Below are 12,620 nucleotides of genomic sequence, written 5' to 3' on the forward strand. Positions count from 1 at the left end.
TGCCTGTAGTCCCAGCTACTCAGGAGGCTGAGTCAGGAAAATCGCTTGAACCCAGGAGGCGGAGGCTGCAGTGAGCCGAGGCGACAGAGAGAGACTCCAGCCTGAGCGACAGAGAGAGACTCCATCTCAAAAACAAAAAAAAATGACTGTTACTGGCTTATGTATTTACTAACTGTACTTTTTATGATTATTTTAGAGTGTGCTCTTTCTTCTTACAAAACGTAACGTAACTGTAAAACAGCCTCAGGCAGGTCCTTCAGGAGGTCTCCAGGAGGCACTGTTGTCACAGGAGATGACAGCTCCATGGGTGTTACTGCCCCCCTGAGACCTTCCCGTGGGGCAGGATGTGGAGGTGGAAGTCAATGATACAGATGACACTGACCCTGTGACCCTGGGCTAATGTGTGTGTTTGTGTCTTCGCAAAAAAAGTTTTAAAATTTAAAAGTAGAAAAAAGCTTATCAATATGGATATAAAGAACTTATTTTTGTAGCTGGGTGTGGTGGTGCACGCCTGTAGACCCAGCTACTCATGAAGCTGAGGCAGGAGAATTGCTTGAACCCAGGAGGCAGAGACTGCAGTGAGCTGAGATCGCACCACTGTATTCCAGCCTGGTGACACAGCGAGACTCTGTCTCAAACAAACAAAAGAAGTTATTTTTGCACAGCTGTATAATGTTTGTGTTTTAAGCTAAGTGTTATTATAAAAGAGTCAAACAATTTAAAATTAAAAGTTTATAAAGTAAAAAAGTTACAGTAAGCTAAGGTGTGTTTACTATTGAAGAAATCAATTTTTTAAACAAATTGAGTGTAGCCCAAGTGTGCAGTGCTTCTAGAGTCTACAGTAGTGTACTGTCTCAGGCCTCCACATTCACTCAGCGCTCACCCAGAGCACCCTCCAGTCCTGCCAGCTCCATTCATGGTAAGTGCCCTGTGCAGGTGTGCCAGTTTTCCTTTTATACCATATTTTTACTGTCCCTTTTCTATGTTTAGATACACAAATACCACTGTGTTACAGCTGCCTACGGGATCCAGTGCAGTCACAGGCTGTGCAGGTTTGTGGCCTAGGAGCCGCAGGCCACACCATCTAGGTCTGTGTGACACACTGTGGTGCTGGCATGACAACCACATCCCCAAACGATGCATTTCTCAGAATGCATCCCTGTTGTGGATGGACGGATGACTGTATGTGCTTCTTGACAGGACCGAGAGCCCTGGCCTAGACCCTCAGCACACCCTCACATCATCACTCCTCATGAGAAAGATGAAATGAGATGGCACTTGAAGGCGCGCCAGTAACCAGAGAGAGGTGGCCACGCAAGAGGAGAAACAGCATGGTGAGCACATCAAGTTTCCGTGGACTCAGTCCTGTATGCCACATTTTTTCTTTACTCTTCTAAAAGGCAAATTAATAAATCCTATACATTATAATTCAAATCATTCTAGGATTCAAAATGTTCACTATAAAATTTCTACAGCATTCCAATACTGACACATCTGGAGGCTACTGGATTTCCTACTATGCTGCCACACGTGCCTCAGATTTACTCTTACGTACCTCATTTCATCCGTCGAGCCTTTCAGTTTGTTGCTAAGCTTGAAGGTCTCTAAGATTTTGTCTTCTGGGAGAGACGGCAAAGGAGCAGGCATCAACTGCAATAAAAACAAAAATATTTCAGTTTAAGTCGCCAGCTCCACGCCTCCTGAAATCCAGCCAAGGGAACCACCACAAACGAGGCTGAAGACCCTGATGTGCACTCACCTTTCCAGGAAGACCGTTTGCCTTCGCAAAGGGATTTTCTGAGTGCAGGGCAGGCTGGCCTTGGCAGCTGGCACCATCAGGCGGCAGGCCGTTTTCTTTTGGGTCACTGTCGCTGTCTGCACTATTAGCACCGTTTAGGGTCATGGGTTCTTGGAGCTCGTGCGGAGCTGCCTCATCTTCGGCATCTTGGCCGGGAGAGGGGGAGCTCACAATCGCACCAATCCCATTCTCCTTGCCCAGTCCCTTCGACTCCTCGTCAGAGTCCTCAGAGGACTCGGCGCCATAGGGGACCAGCACGCTGGAGTTCAGCTTGGATTTGCCATTCATCACGGGCTGGGAGCAGGATTCACTGTGGGGGATCGGTTTTGTTACTTTACTAGAAACTGACATCGTAGATGCGTTCGAGGTAGACTGTACTGCAGAATTGGTAATGGTAGAAGAGGGAACGGGCTTGGTAGGGTTCTCCAAAGAATTGCTATGAAGGTTAGGCTGAGACTGACACTGGCGAACAGGCAACTTGTTGTGAATACTGATGGTAATTTTTTGTTTCTTAGGATGTTCTGGGATCACAGAGGACCTATTAACTGACCAGTTTTGGACAGAAGCTGAAGCATTAACAGGATTAGCCCTGTTGACACTGGAATTCCCGTTAGGACTCGACATGGAACTGCTTGGTGTGTCTTTCAATGGTCCAGTCCCATTTAAGTGAGGTGGATTCTGGAAGTAAGCAAAGCACAGCTGGTCAGAGCTCCAGAAACATGGTCACACAAACAGAACCCATTTTGGCTGATGGGTCCTTCGCATTTTTTTTTTTTTTTTTTTTTTTTTTTTCCAGGACTAACAAGTTTCATACACCTGGAAATGTTCTCTGTTTTTCTCAATCCCTCCTACCCGCGCATACTTTCCACAGGCCCTAGTTTTCTGGCAATAAATCAACAAACAGGACATGTATGTTTCACAGAATACAATCCTCAGACCAAACTCTTTCTGTTCCAGATCTGATAGAAATCAGCAGGCCCTGTGGCGTGGAGTCACACACTTGCTCCCTGGTTGGGTTTCCTGGGAGCTCACCGCTGCAGAGTGCCAGAAAGGAGGAATCACCCTGGCCTCAGAGCAAAGGAGACGGTCACGTGGGGGGAGAGTAGGGGCTGCTTCAGCCGCCGCTCACTCAGCCATGACCCCCACCACTGCCCCACGATGTCTCCACATTCTCCTCATGCAGTAATACATTCGCTGCAGGTTCCCACCATGGCTGCTGCATCCCCATGAAGGCGTAGGCCTGAAAGTCAGTTAACAGATCATGTGTGGCCTTCACAGCACCTTCTCAAATACCTGAATTAGCTGCCATCTTAACACTGGAAAGCTTCATGGTAAAAACAAAAATAGTCTTTGGAAAAGCAATGCCAACCACCCCTTCCTACAGGGCACATGCCCTCCTGTTTGCCAGAATCCTGATGTCACTCTGGAGCAGAGCCCAACAGGGGAGCCCGCTGGGCATTTGATGTGTGACTCTGTTATACCTCAAATACTGCCTGATGTCCATAAAATAAAGCATGCAGCTAGACAGTGTATGTGATCATCCAAAACAAACTCAAGCCGAAAAGCTGTGACGATGCCACAGCGCAGATGAGGCCCCCACTCTGGAATCTCGTGTTCCTTGTGACACTAGCTCACTACTGTTCGCCCCGACAGGACCAACAGGGAGTAAAATCAAACCCCGGGGGACAGCAGACAGAAACACTACACCCCTGAAACGACTAAATGGACCCAACAAACATGTTCTCGTAAACAGATCGCTTTCCTGGAGTCCAACAGGAATTAAGAATCTCCAAGTGTTTAACCCTTTGAGCAGAATGGAAGTCCAGAGGGGACCTAAAATTTAAAGGTGCTGACACCCAGACTTCCCTCTTTCCTCCCTATTGGTAAGGTTCGCTGTATATTTTGGGGTTTTTGTTTTTTGGGGGGGTTATTTTGGAGACAGGGTCTCACTCTGTTGCCCAGGCTGCAGTGCAGTGGTGCGATCTCAGCTCACTGCAACCTCTGCCTCGTGGGCTCAAGTGATCCTCCTGCCTCAGCCGCCTGAGCAGCTGGGACCACAGCACACACCACCATACCCGGCTGATTTTTGTATTTGTTGTGGAGACAGGGTTTCACCCTGTTACCCAGGGTGGTCTCAAACTACTGAGCTCAACCTGTCTTGGCCTCCCAAAGTGCTGGGATTACAAGTGTGAGCCACTGCGCCCGGCCATTTTCTGTATATGTGAAATACTGTATAAGAGGGTTTGATTAAACTGTGAGAAGAAATTCAGATGTATTTGAGGACACAGCAACCACTATAATTCAACTTGAGACTTTGAAGTTACATTTTAAAAATTAACATAAAAATGTTCTTCTCCCTAAGGACTGTTACCTTTATCATATGAGAGGGAAGCTGTGGTCCGATAAAGCCTGGCGCAGCCTGTTTGTTGGTGACAACCCGCTGACTGATGACGGGGCGGGGAGAGGACTGGCCAGGGCTATGGGTGGGATGAGTAAGTTCACCTCCATTTTTCACATCATGGGACCTGGAGACAAGGAGAGTGATACTTAGGGTGACACAGGATACCTCCTTAGGAGAGATTCATTTACAAAGTCAACAGCATTTAACCCCTCAGGCAGAAAACTGATGAAAAAAAATGGCATGTTTATGCTACACAGTATGGAGCTATACACATCCTCTCCTTCAGGCTAATGTCAGGCACTCAGATCAGGAGACAACAAGGATAACTGGGTAAATGATGTTCTTTAAACTGTGTTTTCTGAAGATGCTGTTTCATCTGAAAGGTATTTCTTTTCTGTTTATTTATATTTTCCTTTCTTTGAGACAGGGTCTTGCTAAGTTGCCCAGGATGGACTGCAGTGGAACAGTCATTGCTTACTGCGGCCTTGCCCTCCTGCCTCAGCATCCTGAGTAGCTGGGACCACAGACATGCACCACCACGCCTGGCTAATTTTTTTATTTTCTGTAGAAATGGGGTCTCGCTTTGTTGCTCAGGCTTATATTTTTCTAAATATAAATATATGCCACTGTAGAAAATCTACAGTGTCCAAAAAAGTTAGAAACAAAATCCTACCCCTCAACTTTGCCTGAGGCCTCCTCTGGATCATCATCTGTGCTTCAGCCCAACTGCCGAAATCCAATGCCAGTGTTTAATATTTCAATGTGTAGACATGAGCATTCTGCCAGTTGGACATTTGAGGATATTCTTCATTTTCAGCTATCAAACATTTTTTCCAAAAATGGAGTGAGTGAGTGAAAAGCGTATGCAGCCACAACAGGACAGAGCTGGGCGCGGGTGCTGGCCTTGGCCTGGAAGGCGACTGACCTGTGCTCCAGGTTGGGAGGTGCTGGCTGTGACCATGCCAGGTGCTCAGAGGCCCCTTCCCGAGCTCCCCATTCATTGTCCTGTGGCTCCTGGCCTACTCCATTGCTGCCCGCAGCAGCAGCCCACCCTCGTCAGCTACCACCTCTCCCTGCAGCACCTTCAGTGCTGATGGCCACAGAGTGCGATGCGGAGCAAACTCATCATCCCACTCAGACACTACCTTTCTTACTCTCCGGGCACATGGCAGAGTTGATGGTTTTCGGGTTTTTTTGGGACAGTCTTGCTCTGTCACTCAGGCTGGAATGCAGTGGCTCAGTCATGGCTTACTGCAGCCTCAGCCTCCCCAGGCTCAAGTAATCCTCCCACCTCAACTTCCTGAGCAGATAAGACCACAGGCCCACAACACCACGCCTGGCTAATTTTTTCGTATTTTGTAGAGATGTGGTCTCACTATCTTGCCCAGGCTGGTCGGTCTTGAACTCCTGGGCTCAAGTGATCCTTCCATCTTGGCCACCCAAAGTGCTAGGATTATAGGCGTGAGGCACCATGCCCAGGCTAGAGTTGATCTTCAAGCTGCTGGGTTTTTTTTTTTTTTAAAAACACTGAATATTGAATTCAAATATGTTGATAAGACGAGAAGAAATCACACACCAGAAAATTTGGCAATTTGTTTTCATGACAATACCTGATATAAAAGAGCACATAGGCTTGTTGGCTGAGTACCGATCTAATATCACTGGTAGATACAATGGAGTCATTCATTTGATACCAGAGGCCATTGCTAGCCTGTAAACGAGAGCCAATAAAAGAGAGAGATTAGATTTAATTAAACGTGGAACATACTCAAGAGAAATATTTTTTTCTTTTCTTTTTTTTTGAGATGGAGTCTCACTCTGTCACCCAGGCTGGTGTGCAGTGGCGTGATCTTGCAATCTCCACCTCCTGGGTTCAAGCGATTCTCCTGCCTCAGCCTCCGGAGCAGCTGGGATTACTGGCAGGCGCCACCACACGCAGATAATTTTTGTATTTTTAATAGAGGCGGGGTTTCACCATGTTAGCCAGGTTGGTCTCGAACTCCTGACCTCAAGTGATCCCCCAGCCTCAGCCTCCCAAAGTGCAGGGATTACAGGAGTAAGCTACTGCACCCGGCCAAGAGAAATATTTTTACAAAGGGTATTCACATTTTAACTGTGAAAGTTCCACCTCTCCCTATCCCAAGAATGCTACTGCTGTCTTACAGCATGTATGTAACCATAGCTAATAGCAAATCTGCACAGCTTACTTTTATGTAGCAGAAGTAATGGCCAGCATGGCAATTAAAACCAGTGTGGACCAGCACTGCATACAAGACATAGACAATCGGCTCTCCGTTGGGTTGAGACATATATGGCCGAATATCGAGATACTCAGGGTATTTCACATCCTAGACAGAAATGGAAAAAGGAGAAACATTTCTGAGGGCACAGATCGTTCCACATATTCAGGTAGAGAGGGTACTTAGAGCCTCCTGGGAGGGGAGACCCACAGAACACCTGAGCCCTGTGATATTCTAGCAAAAACCCAATGCATTTAAAAAACCTAGTGCATTTAGCCATCTCTTTTTTTTTTGAGATGGCGTGCCACTCTATCACCCAGGCTGGAGTGCAGTGGCATGATCTTGGCTCACTGGAAGCTCCGCCTCCCGGGTTCAAGTGATTCTCTTGCCTCAGCCTCCCCAGTAGCTGGTATTACAGGTGCACCACCACGCCCGGCTAATTTTTGTATTTTTAGTAGAGACGGGGGTTTCACCATCTTGGCTAGGCTGGTCTTGAATGCCTGACCTTGTGATCCACCCGCCTTGGCCTCCCAAAGTGCTAGAATTACAGGCATGAGCCACTGCGCCTGGCCTAGCCACCTTTCAAAGGGCATGGTTAACCGGGAGGATAACTGAATCTAAGTGTATTTAAGGCCATCCTGCTGCATTTATTATTTTCTTTTAACAAGTCAGGATCTACATTAAGTGAATTCTTCAAACCCATCAAAGGACAGAGTAACAAAATGACAACTCTGAACATTAATTTTTTTTTTTTTTCTGAGACAGAATCTGACTGTTGCCAGGCTGGAGTGCAGTGGCACAATCTCGGCTCACTGCAACCTCTGCCTCCCAGGTTCAAGCGATTCTCCTGCCTCAGCCTCCCGAGTAGCTGGGATTACAAGTGCCTGTGACCACACCCAGCTAACTTTAGTATTTTTAGTAGAAACAGGGCTTTGCTACGTTGGCCAGAGTGGTCTCAAACTCCCGGCTTGAAGTGATATGCCCAACTAGGCCTTCTAAAGTGCTAGGATTACAGGCGTGAGCCACCACACTCGGCCAATTATTTAATTTTAATAATTCAGGAATGGATCGTTTATTTCTCTTGCATGCTATTTAGTTTTTGACCATTTTCAATCTTCAGAAAGTGGGAAGAAAATGGGAAAATTCAGTGTACTACCAATCAGAAAACAAACAAACAAGACAAAATGAACTTTGGTGAAAACTGGCAAAGTCTAGCAGGAAGTCTTCTTTGGATTTCAGATTATACAGGCTCTCCCTGTATCCCCTCATAACCATGGGTACCAACAAAACAGACAATGAAGCCCAAATGTAGGTAATAGTTAGCAATTTTGTCATGAGAAAGTCGAGTCCTTAATCCTTAATAGCTACAGACACGTTAAGCCTTGAAAGGCTCGACATAAAAGATGATTAATGACATCATCCACATACCTTAGCAATTTTTCCGCCAGTAAAATTTGCAAAACGTTTCAGAGAAAGCGTAAGAACATTAGAGGATCTATGGATAGTGAACCTCTTTGAAGCTGGAACCATCTTTTTACACCTTGAAATAAACAGAAACAAAAGTTTAAGGAGACGAATAGATACATACAACTTTTGGTATTTTGGTCTTTCTTGTTATTATTCTCAAACATTCCACATTAAGGTTCCAAAAAAGACACTGGATGAGAACCACCAGCCTTCAACCAACAGTGAAAATATTAACATTAAAAATACAGGGGGAAGCTGCTTAATTAGCAATGAAAGGAAAGGAAGTTAGGACAATTCTGAAAAGCCAAGCCAAACAAGCCACCAATAATATTAAAATTAGGTTAACACAGCTTTCTCGCAATTCCAAAGAAAATGAAAAACAAACATGTTTGGACTGGTATAATTATGTGAAAATACGTCTTAAATTCATCTAATTTAAAAATAATAATTATTATAATATTAAAAGAAAGCCCCAACCAGAAACAAAAGGAATAAAAATAAATATTAGAAATGTCTGTGGAATTTAAAACAAAGGCAAAATCCCTCTGGTCTTGAAGATTTGACAATAAAAAAATTACTTCTATTACCTGACCACAAAGTGGAAATCTACTTAAAAACATACAAAAGAGCTTTCTTAAAATAGGCACTCTTGACTTCATGGGGAAACATATCAATGAATAATCAAAATTAGAGTTTTCCAGCAAATGCTATCCCAAACCCTGGGAACCCACCCTACGAGAAAAGGAGCCTCGCTATCCCAGAAGAAAGTGACTCCCCATCTGACAGCAGCCCTCATGATAAGAAAGTCAATGAAAATGCTATTTGGCAGACAGTGGGTGCCCAGCCACACCTGAAGCAGCACTGCCATGGGCTGCAAAGACAATTTTACCTCTCTCCTCCCACCAAATCTGCCCAATAATGTTATGCCCCAGGCTTTCACGGGCACAGAGCTGCGCATCTTGCAGAAATGCACACATCAAGACACTCCAGGCTCTGGCCTTTGGATGACAGGGACCCAGTGTCTTCCCAGCGGGTATCAGCAACTCAAGCAACCTAGACACACCAAACTCTCTCAACCAAGCCTGCCGGCCATCCCCACTGGAGCAGCCAGCATCAAGAACCAAGTCACCACCCAACGTACTTGCTGCACTTGTATGAGTTTTCTCCATCAAGCTGTTCCGGCTTCACAAACTGCTCCAATGCCTTGTTAACACTCTGAGCAGCCTGGGAAGAGAAGAGGCACAAACACCACATCACCACACACCGTCACTTGTGTGTGGGTCTTGCTCTGCCACCCAGGCTGGAGTGCAGTGGCACAGTCACAGCTCACTGCAGCCTTGACCTCCTGGGCTCAAGCAATCCTCTCACCTCAGCCTCCCAAGCAGCTAAGACCACAGGCATGGCCACCATGCTCAGCTAAATTTTTCATTTTTTGTAGAGACAGGGGTCTCACTATATTCCCCCAGGCTGGTCTCAAACTCCTGGGCTCAAGCGATCCTCCCACCTTGACCTCCCAAACTGTTAGGATTACAGGTATAAGCTATCATGCCCAGCCGTGCCCCTTATTTTTAAAAAGAAAGAACAGAAGACTCAAAGATATAAAAGCAAATGAGAATTTTTATGTAAAAAGAAAATTTTCCAGGCGGGCGCGGTGGCTCACGCCTGTAATCCCAGCACTTTGGGAGGCCAAGGAAGGCAGATTACGAGGTCAGGAGATCGAGACCATCCTGGCTAACATGGTGAAACCCCGTCTCTACTAAAAATACAAAAAATTAGCAGGGCACAGTGGCACGCGCCTGTAGTCTCAGCTACTTGGGAGGCTGAAGCAGAAGAATCGCCTGAACCCAGGAGGCGGAGGTTGCAGTGAGCCAAGATCACGCCACTGCACTCCAGCCTGGGCGACAGAGTGCAATTCCATCTCAAAAAGAAAGAAAGAAAGAAAAAGAAAATTCAAAGAGTAATAAAAAAACTTTTAAAAGCTTATTTATGATGCTTACTACAAAGCTTGAATAATCCCTCCAAATGAAATCTTAGCACATTGAATTTTTCAATTTATATCCTCTAACAAGTAGTCTAAATTATAAATGAACTATAGTTATATAAAATGACTTATTTTAAAAATGTAATTACTCCCATAATTATGAAATTTACCTTTATCTCCAATGTTATATCAAGATATGGATCAAAAGTATCTGAAACGCCCTTGCAATTTAAACATTTGACTGAAATAAAAATAAAATGCAAAAAATGAGCAAAGTATAATCATTACAGCAACATCAACTACTGAAATGACAAAATACAATTTTGAAATTTAAATTTTTTTAATTGTAATTTTTCTATCAATTGAACAAAAAAAAGTTTTAAATTAATACTACTCATAATATGGGTGAAAAGTGTAATGAATTTGGCCCCTCATATATTATTGGTTAGAATCAAAACTGGTATAACCTCTTAGAAGGACAACCTGACAGAATTAAAATTTACAATACACACTCCCTGTGATCCAGAAATTCTAATACTAAGAATTCATCCTACATATACATTTTTACCCAGACACAAAGCATGTGTGCACGGATGCTCCATGAACAACAACAAAACACAAACAACCTAAATCCCATCGATAGGGGACTAAAATAAACAGAACACTACTCCAACTGTCGAAGGCTGTTAGGCCTGTGTGCTGAAATGTAAAAGACTGCTAATATGAAGAGACAAATGGAAGCAGTGCACACAGTATGCTCCCAGTTTATTCATGCACAGGAAACTACCAGGAGGATTTACTACAACCTGGCATTGAGGTTGCCTTCAGGTAAAAGGAATGAGAATCTGGGCCAGAGAGAAGTACTTTTCCTTCCTTCCTAGTAGGACTAACCCTGTCCTATTATTACCATTTTTTAACCACATGTGTGTATCATTTTATCAACTTATAAGCAAAAGCTTACCTCTAGATCTTAGGTATCCTCCAAATATCTGACAAACAAGAGTGGTGGCCTGGGTGTGTCTGTCTAATCTGAAAAACATTGAACAATGACATGAGAGAAGAGCTTTGCAAAAACTCCAGATGCTGTGACCAGATTTCAAACACATGGGAGCTCACAAAAGATCAAGAATTCAAACAGGACAGCCATGGAAAACAAAAGGATGGCACGTGTGGCAGCCCAAGGGCATCCCTGCCTGGCCAGAACACAGGGAGGTCTGGGAGTGGTGGGAGGAGACGCAGAGCTGTGGGAGCTGTGTCTGTCAGGAAGGGACTCGCGAAGCAAGGCAGGAGTCTGGTCCTGAAGCAGGAAGACGGCAGCCTCCGGGGGCTGCGGCCTGTGTGGGAGGAAAGGGATTGGAGGCGGAAAAAGCAGAGAGGCTTCCTCCGACCCAGTCTGTCACCACCCGGACAATGAAGGCCTAGACAGGGCAGTGCCGGGGCAGGGAGAATGCAGAGGGAGATCTACCAGGTGTGCTGACAGCACCAAGTGGCTTGGGATGCATTATCTAACTGTCCCCTCGTTCTTCCTCTGGAGTCTGCATTTAGATTTTAAGGAACTAGCTACAGGAATTACTAACTGATTGGGGTGGGGGTTCAGGAAATAAACACAGGCTGGAGGGCAGCAGAGAGAAGAAAACATCAGGCACAACTAGAAAGGAGAAGCAGCTAGCTTGAGATCTGTAGACGTCTGCTGATAATCAGAAATTAAATAGCTGCAAGACCAATGTTTATTTCCTCACATCTATGATTGAGCCAACTCAAACTGTTACAGTAAGATACATGTGTAAATTTCAACCATTTTAAAATAATGCACATCACCTAAGGAAGAGGCAGAACAAAGCCAAAAGGTAGAGTGAACATAGTTCTGTGTGCTTCCAACAAAAAGGGTGAAAATGAATTCTGATAAGAATAAATTACAACAAGAGATCCCCAGTGAAGACATGGCTGGCGCTCTGTTGTACTTACTTATTGCTGCCATTCAAGCATGCTTTTTGCATAGCATCAACAGTGTATTGAAGGAATTCATGGGCATCTTCTTGGTTTCCAAAACGGAAGTGCCTAGCTATACCTGTAAAATTTCAGTATAAAGACAAGGCTTTATCATTACCCATAATAAGCCTAAGTTGTACCCCCCAAAATATATCTTATAATAATATGTTGGTTGGAAAACTCCCAAGTACTTATTTTATGAGGAAATAGCACTAACATAAGCCACTAATATAAGCTATAAGCAGGATCAGACCCTTTAGACCAGAATCCCCAACCATTTCGGCACCAGGGACTGGTTACATGGAAGACCATTTTTCCACAGACCAGAAGAGGGGGTTGGGATGAAATTGTTCCAGCTCAGATCATCAGGCATGAGATTCTCCTAAGGAGCATGCAACCTGGATCCCATGCATGCACAGTTCACAATAGGGTTGGTGCTGCTATGAGAATCTAATGCTGCCGTTGATCTGACAGGAGGTGGAGCTCAGGCGGGAATGCTCACCTGCTGCTCACCTCCTGCTGTGCAGCCCGGTTCCTAACAGGCCACACTGGGTACCAGTCCACGGACCAGAGGTTAGGGACCCCTGCTTTACACCATTAAAAGTCCACAGCAGCTAGAGTTTCTGAGAGTCTAGAGAGTAGCTACAGAGTGACTCATGTTTCTAGCAAGTTAATAAATTTACACTTGAATAAACTGGCTGTTTTGTCTCAAGTTTGTCCAAAACGCTATGTTGGTGACTTTAA

The 12,620-nt window shown here is 44.9% G+C and overlaps 1 protein-coding gene across 9 annotated transcripts in view; it reads right to left on the reverse strand.

Moving 5' to 3' along the window:
• Positions 1 to 12,620, reverse strand: part of USP42 (ubiquitin specific peptidase 42) — a 75,107-nt gene that overhangs the window by 9,874 nt on the left and 52,613 nt on the right. For 8 of the 9 annotated variants that reach the window (XM_055292293.2, XM_063646117.1, XM_055292292.2 and 5 more), the window contains 10 exons: positions 11,853 to 11,955; positions 10,849 to 10,916; positions 10,058 to 10,128; positions 9,048 to 9,130; positions 7,868 to 7,979; positions 6,407 to 6,547; positions 5,810 to 5,910; positions 4,170 to 4,323; positions 1,760 to 2,476; positions 1,556 to 1,650 (listed from right to left, as the gene is read on the reverse strand). In XM_055292293.2, the coding sequence (XP_055148268.1) occupies positions 1,556 to 1,650; positions 1,760 to 2,476; positions 4,170 to 4,323; positions 5,810 to 5,910; positions 6,407 to 6,547; positions 7,868 to 7,979; positions 9,048 to 9,130; positions 10,058 to 10,128; positions 10,849 to 10,916; positions 11,853 to 11,955 (1,645 nt within the window). The remainder of the gene's footprint in view (positions 1 to 1,555; positions 1,651 to 1,759; positions 2,477 to 4,169; positions 4,324 to 5,809; positions 5,911 to 6,406; positions 6,548 to 7,867; positions 7,980 to 9,047; positions 9,131 to 10,057; positions 10,129 to 10,848; positions 10,917 to 11,852; positions 11,956 to 12,620) is intronic. The other variant, XM_063646118.1, reaches the window with a different exon arrangement.

Source organism: Symphalangus syndactylus, chromosome 9 (assembly GCF_028878055.3).
Source record: "Symphalangus syndactylus isolate Jambi chromosome 9, NHGRI_mSymSyn1-v2.1_pri, whole genome shotgun sequence".
Taxonomy (NCBI): Eukaryota; Metazoa; Chordata; class Mammalia; order Primates; family Hylobatidae; genus Symphalangus; species Symphalangus syndactylus.